Source organism: Crinia signifera, chromosome 1, assembly GCF_055691185.1.
Source record: "Crinia signifera chromosome 1, ASM5569118v1, whole genome shotgun sequence".
Taxonomy (NCBI): Eukaryota; Metazoa; Chordata; class Amphibia; order Anura; family Myobatrachidae; genus Crinia; species Crinia signifera.
The window spans coordinates 171717297-171730679 of NC_139217.1; the positions used below are offsets into that span (position 1 = coordinate 171717297).

The 13383-nt window shown below is 38.7% G+C and overlaps 1 protein-coding gene across 3 annotated transcripts in view; it reads left to right on the top strand.

The window, feature by feature from the left end:
- Positions 1–13383, top strand: part of FRAS1 (Fraser extracellular matrix complex subunit 1) — a 460024-nt gene that overhangs the window by 40897 nt on the left and 405744 nt on the right. For all 3 annotated transcript variants that reach the window (XM_083177073.1, XM_083177084.1, XM_083177093.1), the window contains exon 2: positions 1859–1890. In XM_083177073.1, coding sequence (XP_083033199.1) covers positions 1859–1890 — 32 coding nt within the window. The remainder of the gene's footprint in view (positions 1–1858; positions 1891–13383) is intronic.

The window sequence follows — 13383 nt, forward strand, 5'->3', positions numbered from 1 at the left end:
ATGCAACAACTCACCCCAGTTGTGCTTGCTATACTTTTACTTCCTATATCTACTGTTATTTTGGTGCTCTGGGATCAGACTTCTGGGGAAAAATGTAAAAGGATGAGAGATTCAGAAAGTGAGATATTTGGTAAGAAATCTCCAGTTTTTTTAAAGTGGCAATGATTTACAATGCAAAATCAAACTGGTTTTGCAGTCTAAATGATTGCCGCTTTAAAAAAACTGGAGATTTCTTACCAAATATCTCACTTTCTGAATCTCTCATCCTATTACATTTCACCCAATATGATACACTAACAGACTAAAAGTGACCTTTAGAGGGCAAGCCACTTTACTTCCCAGCCTAGAGCTACAAATAAGATAATTTCATTTGGAATTGATGGCGAATGAAGTTCAGCAACCCTTATGCAGCAGAAGATAACATTGCCCCAAATGGCATATGTGTGCAAAGATATAGAAGGATGAAAGTATATAAAATTATGGAATATTGCCAGGTCATGTTTTCCATCAGTCCAAATAATGAAACCTAACCTTTTATATGTGAAATTATTATAGTTTTTTTTTCTATAAGATTTCTGTTTTGTCTCATAACCAAATATCTCCAGCCAAAATAATGTCTGCTGTAGTTAATCGCTTGAAATTGCATAATGCACAGCATTGTATGTTTCATATTATTTCACAATGTCCCTATGTCATCTACACAACCTTAGTGTTTACAGAATGCAGTGTGTCATCTGATGTGTTACGTATTGGCTTTTATCCTATTAGCAGTGGTAATTTACTGCTGCTAATAAATTTGCCGGGGGCTATTCGATTAGCCCCAATAACTGGCATTTGAAGCATAATCTCTGAAAAGCTGACCCTTAAAGCGGCGATAACACGTGATTTTTTGGACGAAAAGAGCAGCTATAATTGGATAGCCCCATAATGACCATTGGGGTAAAATCGCTATAACAGCCCGTTGTTATTTGTCAGCTAAAAAAATGAACACATCTAATAGGGTACCGGCCATATACTATGAATTTGTAAGCTGTCATGAAGAAACAAAGCACCCCAGTGGGACACTAAAGTGATTTAAAAAAAAAAAAGGACAAAAGATTTTAGGTAAAAAACAACAACACACATATATATATATATATATATATATATATTTTTTTTACAATGTAATAATAGAAACCATTTAAACACAGTCAGGTAGTAGCCCAATAATTATCTGAAATCTAAAAAGGAAATGATGCAAAAAAAAACAATATAGGTTAATGTGTGACTTTACACAAACTCAATTTATTTCTTGTAAATGATGTGTAAAAATGTGAACATGCAAAATAATGCACATGAAGCATATGTAAACAGTGTATGATTGTACAGGTTACCACATTTATATACACACGTGTTTCTGAGGGTTCCTCCTTCTTTAGGATTGATCAATAGATTGGTGATCTTATTTGGCACTTGCACTTTCTTACAGACAGCACTTTCTCCAACATAGTGGACAGCATCTAGGTCGACAGTAACAGTAAAAGACTGATGCAAGCAATAGGTCGACGGGAACTTGGTCAACAGTGACAAGGTCGACATGAGTTTTTCATGTATTTTTAGGGTCTATGTTAACACTGGTTGACATGAACACTGTATTAGTGTGCAGTGTGCCCTCGCGTGGATCCCATCAACTTGCGTTGATCTGTTACTGTCGATCTAGATGGGTCTAGTCATCATCAAACCATCGACCGGATATGGTTACCACAGATTTAAAGTTTTCTTGCAGATTAGTGCAGTAACACTGGTGGTAGCTGCCATTGGTATTTATGTAGAATAACCACAAACTTTTCTAATTTTCTTTTTTTTTTATCCCTTACAGGTGCCTGTGTTTTCCAGGGTTCCTTGTTTGCGGTATGTCCAATTTTATACAAACTATTACTGTATAGATTCTGTTGTTGCACTGTGTCACTTGACAAAATCCATATTTTAGGAATAATTACCAAATTCTTTTATATATGTATTAACGGTATACAAACTCCCATAGTTTGAATCCCAGTTTTATATTGGAATTAAGTAGGATAGTATAAGGAGATGCAGTTAAATTCCCAGCAGTCGGCATGTTGGTTATAGGAATACCAGCATTGGAATCCTGACTGCCGCTAGAACACCGGTACTGGAATTCCGACATGGATTTGAATGATGATGCCCAAATCCTGACAGCTGGTATCCCAATCTTGTTTGCGGAGTCTTGCAGAGTTAGCATGGGAGGTTAGGTTAAGCCACTAGGGAGGAGGGTTAAGGGTAGGGGAGAGGGTTATGGTACTTACAAAGCTCCTGTCATGATCCTCCGCTTTGGAATGCCAGTATCTGTCATTTGACTGATTGCATCCCAAGCGCCGGGAACCTATGTGTATGCCGGTACATGATAGCATTATAAATTAAAGCATAGCTGTAAGTTTAGCTCTTAGTCGTGTTATCCAATATTCAAACAAACTAGACAAAATCAGCTATTGATATAGATTGGTAGAGGACCTGATCTTTCAGTCTGTCTGGGAACCTTATAATAAAACTATGTATAATAGTGTGCCATAACAAAACGTTTACATATAAAATGCATTGATGTTGCATACTAGATTTATGCTTTCAAATGTATAAATGTACCACACGTCAGGAAATGAAATTCATAATCTGTCAGTGCATGTTGGGAGTTATAGTGCAGTAGGAAGAAAATCAGGAGTGAACCTAAGTTAGTACCTACTGTAGTATGGTGATTACAGTAACAACATCATTTCTCAGCTCACGTTCAATAGTTCATCATGTCCCGTTGATATTAAATTCAATATTGTTAATGTTCATTTTAACAAAATGTTCTCTCAGAATTTATCTTTGGCACAGAGCATTTATTATATCCTGTTTAATTGATTGCATGCACTTGAATGTTTTTATATTTAATAGTATAATAAGAAATCATTAAACATCCATCAGATTATTAAAATACAAGTTAATAAAAAAACAAACAATAAAACAATTCCTTCCAAATATATATTTTTCCCTTAAAATGTCTAATTATTCCTGGTTTCAAGTCTTTGCAACCATTTGGTTGGACCCAAAAATGGATTCTTCAAAACTATGTTATCAAATGAAAGCCTACAGTATTTGCGGTATGCGGTCATTCGGTCGATGACGGGAACATCGACAATGGTTAGGTCAACACCACTACAAAGACACACCTTAGGTTGACGCTAATATTAGTTTGACATGCTGTAGGTCAACATGAACATTAGGTCAACAAGAACTATATCGACAATAGGGTTACATCAACCCAACCCGTCGGTTGACAACATCTAGGTCGACACACAGTTGGTTGACCCACAAGTAAATCGACGTCACTTAGATCGACAAAAACTAGGTCGACACACAATAGGTCGGCACGCTATTTGATCAAAAACAATTACTACGATAACAACTACAACGAAACACAGTAGGTCGGCCAGCTATTGGATCAATAGCTCTTGGTTCGAAAACACATAGGTTTGACACACAGTTGGTCGCCCCGCCAGTACATTGACAGCACATATACTCTTGTCTATCTTTGTTCTATCTACAAAACTAAACTGTCTATCTAACGGCTTAGACCACAGCGTTGACATAAGTCTCATCGACCGAATGATCCCAACCCGTATTTGCATGCTATGAGTTTCTTCTTATATGGGTTATAAAGACTACTATGAAACTAAAAACATTTTTACTTTCAGTAGGAATTTCAGATCAGTAAATGTCTTAGTGATCCACCTAAAACTGCCACTTAGATTTTCTTTATATGAACTATGGAAGATAATACTGTCCCATCTAATACGGAGACCTGATATGCTACATTTTAAATATATATTGCAAAAAAAAGAAGAAGCGGGAATTGTTTAAGCTTATCTCCTCCTAGAGGAATGGTGAAAGGTCACTTCAAGTAACCTCATCAATAATTCTATCTGAAATCCATGTTCTAGGACTTTTACATTACAGTGCTAGGAAATGACTAGTGAACCAAATAAATATTTTATATTCCACTGCACCTGCTTAAAGGCTTGGTTGTGCGTGTATTTATCTCCAGCTGTTGCCATGTAACCCTGATAATGGCACCACATATGCCATCTAAATGACTCTATGCATTATGAGCGCACCTCAATATTTACATATGTCACAATGTATTTTGCTATGTATATTTTATTACTGTGTGAGTGTGTTATTCCATTGCTAGTGCACACCACTCATTTCTATGTATTTCTAGAATGCATTTTTTATGTGATTTATGTTGCATTTCCTTTGTAATTCTAATTGCAGTGGAGTTTGATTTTTTTGAAAAATAGAAATATATTTCCGTGTATGTTTATTGTATTTATATTTTATAAACTATATACCAACAGTCTCATGCAAAAAAAAAAAAATCATATTGTGTAATGTTCTAACTTAACAACTTAAATATCACAGTATTATTACATAAAAAAAAATTAGAATGTGGACATGAATGGGTACATTTAGTAAAGTGAGAGTATTTTGAAGTGAGAAATGTTACCCATAATAAAGAATAAGATTCAAATTTTCATTGTCTATTACCTTCTTTTAGAGTATAATAGAATTTGATTGGTTGCTATGGGCAATACCTCTCACTTCTAAATGCTCTCACTTTAGTGAATTTTACCCCAAAGTTTATTGCCCTCAAGATTGTTGTAAAATTAAAGAACCCAATAGTTAAGATATCAGAGTTTTCTACAAGCAATCATATTATAGAAGTGTTATTTTCCCCCTTCATTTAGGTCCCTTTATTGTACATTTTGCTGTTAATAAAGATTTTTACTTCAAATGCCCCTCCCCTTCTGCATTTTTGTTAAATTGGTTGAGAATGCATATTATCAATCTCCATAGGCTTTATGTTAAGAAAAAAAGCCAATCCATGTCAATATTAGGGATGGACATCGGTGCAGTTGCCATCAATGGTTTCCATCGATGGTGATTCTGCACCCAGCCATTGATATATTGCGAAACAATGTGATTGATAACCATTGATAGTTTTAGCTATCGATGGTTATCAAGCACCTTTGACTGAATTGCCGGAGGACCAATCAAAATGTGGGGGCGGGGCTTCCGAGTGTCGGGGTGGAGCTATGCTCCGTGTCTCGGCACCTTGAAGAAAAAAAAACTAAAACATTGTTTCAACTATGCCATTGATGTAGGGAAACCATCTGGTTATCCCCAATCGATGGAAAAAGTATTCAACATCGGCCATAAACCATCAATGATTTTGAATCATCGATGGTCGATGACCTTCCCTAGTCAATATACAGCAGGAAAAAGATAGTAACACGTTTGTTGTGCGGTGTAAATTATTAGTTTCTGTACAGAATAATAAGAATTGAAAGATGAAGCAAAGAGTGGGTATGTTTGCAGGCCTTTATAAAGAGCTCCAAATTCCCCCCCCAGCACACTGAATAGTATTAGTAACCAATCTTGAACACTACATGATAATAGAATTCAGAGATATTGGTTGCATATACCTGCGCAGGTGTATGCTATGCCCCCACGCCACTTCAAGGCTTCTCTGTATATTGGGGGTCCCTAGCGCTATATCTAGGTGCAGGGTGTGGCACCCCAAAAACTATCATAAGCTAGGAAGCCCAGCGGGGCACGCCAGTGATATACTAAGTGTTAATAATTAGTGATAGGAAGCCGAAGCTATATATAGAGAGAGAAAAAATAAAAAATTAAATGTAATTAAAATAAGAGAGAGATAGTGTTAGTGAGAGGAAAGTGTTAATAGAATATAAAGGCATGCCGCACTAAAGCCACCCAGCCCAACCAGTCCAGGGGCACCGCACCCCACACCACCGTTACCCTAAATTGGGTCTACGATTAACATTTGACGTGGCTTGGGGGCATAGCATACACCTGCGCAGGTATATGTAACCAAAATCTCTGAATCTATTATCATGTAGTGTTCAAGATTGGTTACTAATACTACTCAGTGTGCTGGGGGGGGAAATTATTGTTTTACTTACTCAGTATTAACCTCTCCCTCATGCACCTGAGTAATATTACTGAACTAATTGAGCATCTACCACTATCTGTATGTGTGTCTTTATAAAGAGCTGACTGATCATAGTAAGACAACATGTAGTACAGTGACACTGATGTCAGCTGGGTTATTACGAGGGATGTACAAAGTTTTCATGTAGACTTCATAAAGTTCAGTTTAGCAAATATGTCTCTTGCCTAGAGGGTGGTGTCAGCTGTGTGCCTCACACTGGTATTTGTAAGTCATCATAAAACCCCAGTGGAAAATTCCACTGTATTTTCATGATGTGATTAGTAGGAATAGTTGCCCATGTATGGGCATGCCTGTAGATGGCTTTGCTTTATAATGCCCTCTTTCCACTATTCAATCAGATTGAACCCCTACGGGTCAAATAAATCTCCTTTCTTAGCAAATACAATTTGATCTGTCCTGTAAGCACATAGTTAGATTAAATGCATTTCTGCAGCCAAAAGTGCATATTCTGAATAATGATGTGTGAATTCCAAGCTTTTTGTTTACTATGTGTTGATATAGATGCTGTAATGAAGGTGACATTGATATCAATACTTGAGCTATCATTCGCATATGTCGATAGTGTCATTTATTTATTTTTTGGGATATATGCTAATTTGCTTAACCTAAGATATACAACGTTGCTGCTTATTTAAATGTTTTGGTTTTTTTTATCTGTAAATTGCAATGTTGTTAGATTTCCTTTGTTTTATATGTCTGTGCTACATATGACAGTGGATGATTTATGTTGACATATTGAACATTAAATTACACAGAAAAGGAATGTGGGCTGGCAGGAAATCCTCAGGGAGTTGATTATTCAATTTATACCTCAAATATCACAATGAGCATGGCAAAACTTTAATTGAAATCTTTTGTGATGCACACAGAAAACGCTCACTATTACACCTACCTCTTGATTTGTTTTCTGCTGCCTGTGTGATGTTTCTAGTTGCACAGTAACACTTCACTATTCTCTATGCTGGATGTATTTCTCACTATGGATTGGATCTAACTACTGGTTATTGCTGATCATGGGTAATTGGCTCACTGGAGGCTTTTCAATTATCCCCAATAACCTGGCATCAAAATGGGGAGGGAGGGTATCATCTGCCGAAAATATGCTTTATTATGGCCAATCTAATTGGATAGCCTATTTAAAAATAAAACCATTGGTGAAACATATAGAGAAATAGCAAATTCCGCAAGTTTATCGTTGCCAATGTGTTATGAGCGGAAAGTTGGAAACTCCCTATATCTGTTCTTACACTTAGGGCCAGTCGCTCTGATTGGCTGCTGGTATGCACCGTCTGATTGGCTCAAAAGCCAGTGCCGCATTTTAATTGGCCGCCGGCGTCCTGGGTTGAATAAGCCTGCGCTCCGCGACTGGCTGCTTTGTTCAGCGCAATGAGCGCAGCTCAGTGGAGGCAGTTGGGGGAGGGAGGGGGGTTGTGGTGGTCAAACTGAGCTGCCCTGGCCCTTCCAGAGAACGGGGCTCAGGTCAGCTGTACCCACAGCACCCCCCTATTGGCGGCCCTGTTGACCAGCACACTACAGGGAAACTAATGTTTTAGAAAGATCCTTTTTATTGCAAGAAGTTGTTTTCCCTTTCTTTTTCTCCAAATGGTTCTCTATAAAACTTTTTCATGAGCTGCTCTTAGTTCAGTAGGAAAGGAATATACAGTTTTATTTTCAACCTACTGAATGAAATACCTCGCTGAAGCACGCTCTGGACAAATTCTCATGAGATACGTTAGTTCAGTGCTTTTGATGGTTTTATTAGACCTTAACCTTTAAACATCTCTCAAAATCGTAGTTGTACTTGGCTAAAAGAGTTGTTAAAAATAAAAAATAACTTATAGGACATACACTTGGTTATATTTCATCTATTTTTCTATTCGATTTTGCTTATATAAGCATAATCGAAATGAACGGAAATTGAGCGCATCCGATTTTGAGTCGATCCTGATGCATGGCCCCTCAGCATCGAAATCAAATAGATAAATAGACTGTGCAGTCTAGACTATATAGTACAGATCTGTACTACAGTATATAGTCTAAATCGAATGTGTACACTGCGCCGTACGATTAGATGGAATTGTGGTGGTGATTCTGGTTGACTAGCAAAGCTACGAAATTCACAGCTTTGAGGGTCATCTAAACGCCACCCACACCAACGCCTGCCCCCTACTCGCATTAGACGAATTATGGGAGTACATGTACTGTATGTGAAAGTACATGATTGTCATCTATTGATATGGAATAAGTAATGATACTGTATATTGAAAAGGAGACTTTTTTCAGTTCTTTCAAGTTTGTTAATAAAGTATATTACCTTCAATGACGAGAAGCACAAGTTTTAAAATTTGCCCTTTGTAAATAAGAAATAACTTTATGCCATTGAAAGCCTTACATTTTGTGTGCTAAATTGCATGTTAAATTTATTCTTGTTTCATTTCTCATTTCTTTTTTTCTCATGCAATTTCTTTCTTATCATATGTTGAGAAATGTCAGCTGCTTTTGCCATTAATCAATGTACAGAGATTTGCACTTGGTGTATAATTTTCACAAAAAGAAGAAAAACAGCTAAACAAATTGTAAACCGTAAAGAATGCAAATACTAATATAATGTAAATGGTCATTGGGGAGCAGTTTACAGAAAACGATTTCTTCACATTTAGGAAGAATTATGCTAATATCTCTCTCACAAAAATGTGCTAAATGAAAAATAAGACATCTGGCTATTTAATTGAAGCTTCTGGCAGCTTAAAGAATTGCTAATTCTTTTAAACAGATACTTTGTTCTAGGTTCCTCCTAGGCATCTGTTCTTTGACATGAAGACTAAGGTAGAGCATAGTTCCAGGACAAGCGAGCTACCTTCTCTGTGGGCTTTGACATTCAAGCAACCAAGAAATCATATTAGGATAACTTTATTGCAGTTATTTGGCACTTCAAAATTAAGTTGTAGGCTGTGAGGTTACTTAAGTTTAATAAAGTTGTTTTTTTTTCCCTGAATGCTGTATAATGCCTGTAATTGAGTTCTGCTATTGAACTTTATTGTTTCATTACATACTGTACTGTTTGATTACTATTTATTGAACATTCCCCCAGATCAGTGGCGTAACAAGAACTTTTGAGCCACACTGCCAAAAAAGTTTCTGGTGCCCCCATTATACATTTTATTTTACCTAATTGTTCATAGCCAGGGGTACATGCTCGTAGCCAGGGGTTTCTTATTCATAGCCATTGTTTTTTTACTTGTTGCCAGGGTGTTACACGCCCACTGCCAGGGGCAATATAGCTATATATCTATAAATAAATATATCGCTACCCAGAAACTATAACTTCCAAGTAGTGATATGCGCTACCCAGTAAGACCTCTAGCATCTGCCTCCTCCACGGCAGTGTCCATTTTTGAAAGGAAATTTTCTGCAGATTCCATACAGATAGCCAGACCCATTGTAATCTGTAGAGATCATGCACCCCCACAGTGCCGTCTCCCAGGTTGTGCCCCAGAAGATGCCCTGCTTGGCAACTTTGAATATCTATCATTCTACCATATGACAGTATATCCTGTTCATTTACATGTATTTGAATAGATTACCCCAATAACCCACCCACCTTACCTTTCCACTTCATTTAAGTGGCCCAGCCGAGTAATTAGCCATGGGGTTAAGTCATGTCTCCTTTTCTACATAGCTGGCTATGGTCTGTTTGCTGTGCAATGCAGGATATGCAGTACACAACTTAAATGCTGTAGGATTTTAATACAATATGCAACGTTTCACACTTTTAGCCGTATGCATGACCTGGCCTTTTTTTTCGGTGGTCTGTTTGCTTTTCATATAGTACCCCAGGGGAGAACACATGTTCAGGGAATATGTCTATTATAAATTATGCTTGTGTCAAATTGTTATTGATATTTTGAAATGTTTCAAGTATTGTAAGACATTTCATTGTGATGAACTTTTTATTTTGTTAGGTTCATAGTCTCATTATTGCATGTTACATTTTTTTCAAAGAAACCATAGCAAGCTATGGAGTACATTTATCAATAAAAAACTCATTGTGACTGATAAAACTTGTTGCATATAATAAATGGTGCTCCAGCCAGTCAACTCCATTTATCCATTTATACAGTACATAAATAGTATCGGCCGGTTTGCACAAGTATATTATGACATTTTTACCTGGTGAGCAGAGTATTGGGTACTCGTTTAGTTTCACGGTGGCACTTTCCAGTAGATGGTATGTAAATCGCATGCGATATGGTTTAGGGGTGGCTTTATGATTAATTATTGGATGCTATAGATGTCCCAGAGTGATTGGCGTTCCTACCTCACTTACATAGCTGTGTAGTGAGGCCAGGAATATCTGGGTATCTTTTACTCAACAGATACTGTAGTCGGTTATGCGTACCTCACTCACATGCATAAAAAGATTTTACTTTCATATCAAGGTTTCTTTTAGATGGGGTACCCGTGCTGTGTGGAATCACTCCTATAAAGGATTCTTTATCCTTATGGTTTTTATTTAATGAAAAATACTTTAAAATGTCACATATAATACTGAAGAGTCTATCAGCCATTACAAGGTCACGCAGCACACAGCAGGGGGGAAGGAGGCAGGGCCGGGCAGCCGCTGAAGCTGAGTGCAGCGCTGATCTCAGGGCTCAGCTCAGCGCGCTGTCTGGAGGAAGGGAGCACAGGCTGTGGCACTCCCAAGAGTTTGCCAGTGTGCGCACTGGAGCAAAACCAGGAAAATTCTCGGGAGTGCCACTGAAGGGGATTAAAGAAGATCTCTACCAAACTTAAAGACCCATACACACTAGATGGGAATTTAAAAGATATAGGCAATAGTAATTTAGTGTGTATGGGACTTATAGATCTGTCAATATAGTAAGCTACTGTAGTCGTACTTCTTGAGTCGCTAGTTCCCAGACGGCACCACTTTTTTACATTTATTATATGTCATCTCATTTCACAGTACTGGTACATATGGGGATAAACAAATAGGTACACAAGGCTTCCATAATAATACCATTTATTTTGTAGAAAATGGATCTAATTATACGGTATAGCAAAGTGCTTTTTGTTGTGTGGGAAGTGCAGCTAGCCCTCCACAGGGCACAGACCGTGCGTAGTCTATAGTCAATAGTCCTTAACATAAAATGCATGCTGCACAAAGGTTTGATATATAACATTTCTGAAACTAATTTTCACACTCCCTCAGAATTAATTTTCAAGTTTCAGCAAATAAATTGAAAATACTATTCCTTGATGGAACACAAACTCTTTCTTTAATTGGAAAACCTACGTTTTCATCTAGCATTTGAATCCTTTTTAACTATTACAGATGAAAAGATATAATGTAACTTCTATTAACCTTTTCCAGTTATTAGGATCAATGGAACCACTGATTCACTTTCAAAGTGATGTTTTTCCGCTTACAATTTCCTTTAAGTTACTTTAATAATAATCAGGGGTAAGCTACTTACCCTGAGCTGCAGCGCCGACCGCGCACTGCAGTAAGTCAGCACATATAAACATATATTCAGGGTAATACGTGCTGGCTGCTTTACGCAGGGACCAGCAGCGCTGCTGTGTTTCAATGACCTTCTGTAGCCAGTGGTATAGCTAGGTGCCACAGTGCCCAGAGCAAGGGCATGTTTCGCGCCTCCCCGATTTGTATTAGGCGGGGCTCTAGCGTGACGAAAAAGGGGGCGTGGCCTAACATTATACCACGCACCGTAATGCCCATTGCACATTTTAGCGAACTTTGTAATACCTATAACACATAAAGCCACATGCCGTAATGCCAAGTACACATAAGGCCACACCTGATGCCCATTACATACTATATAACAAACTGTAATGCCCATTACATACTATATAACTTTCAGGTGGTGATTGCCAGCTCCCTCTGGCAGGGATAATTGCTGAGGTTCAGGACACGCTGCATGGTTATAGCGGTGTCCTCTCCTTACAAGCAACGCTATCTTTGTCACCTCAACACAGCACAGGACACACTCTGCTAAGGCGCGCTGTCTCCTCACAATGGGTGTGCTGACTCACTAAAGGCGCGCTGGTACACAACTGACACAATGTGCGGAGACAAGGGGGAACGCCCACTGTAAGGAAAGGGGAGCACACAGGGACAAACAGCCTGCGGGCTGATGCTGCTGCTGCTCCTGACGCTCAGGTGCTGAACACACCTTACGAACATAAGGAATACTTCCCCAGGTAGAGCCCCGGCATTTCTACCCGGCTGGTCGAAGCTGTCAATCACCTCCCTGCATGTAGCGCCGCAGCGCTTACCCCAGCTACCCTCACACACCTCAGTCTTAACAGTGAGTGTGGGATGGAGCTGCCGGGAGGCTGGAGCAGAGCGGCAACAAGAGCAGCCACAGCCTGCCTCCAGCTTTAACAGATCAGAGCATCACGACCCTGTGCCCCCCATGGTGCCGTTTCCCCTCGGGCATAGCAGGGAGGGAGCAGGGGAGCGGGCTGCATGTCTCCGGCGCCCTTTGATGTCTCGCGACCAGAGCTTGTGCTCCGCCGGCTCCACCCTCCCTACGCCCCTGTCTGTAGCATGGGAAACAGCGCTGAGCCAGCACATATATTATACTGTGGGTAACCTAATACATGGGTCAGTTTTATACCATCTGACAGTGCACAAACATGAATAGTCTTAAACAGTATTATTTTTCTGGAAAAATAGATCTAGGAACTCCGGATCTGGGCAGAGCCGAATTTCCCATTAGGCACGTGAGGCACCGGCCTAGGGGCGGCACATGTTTGGGGGCGGCACTTGGATGCCTGTGATGGTACTGTCAGCCCAAAATGTACCAATAACTGCAAAATATCCACTGTACTGTACTATATTCCATCTTAAATAGAGTGTAAATGGATAGGACATGCAGATACTGCCCCTATAAACTCTCCTACTTAGTAAACATTATTGTTGTGCCTAGGGGCGCCCTCATCCCTAAATCCGCCCCTGGATCTGGGGTGGATCAATTAAATAAAGAGAGAGAGAGAGATATGTATATATTGTATTTAGAAACAAATGCACTCACAGGTGACTTTAAAATAAAACTTATCTTATGGAAAGTACATTTTGGTCCATAACAAATATATTTATATTTAAAAAGAGGTTCAGAAACTGAGTAGCTGCTGGTTACTTCTGAAAAATAGCACTGGACTTAAAATGTGGACTGTTAGGGTACCCTGAGAAACTCCTACATAATAATATATAGATAATACTACATGTTTGTGTGTGTGTGTGTTTATATATATATATATATATATATATATATATACACACA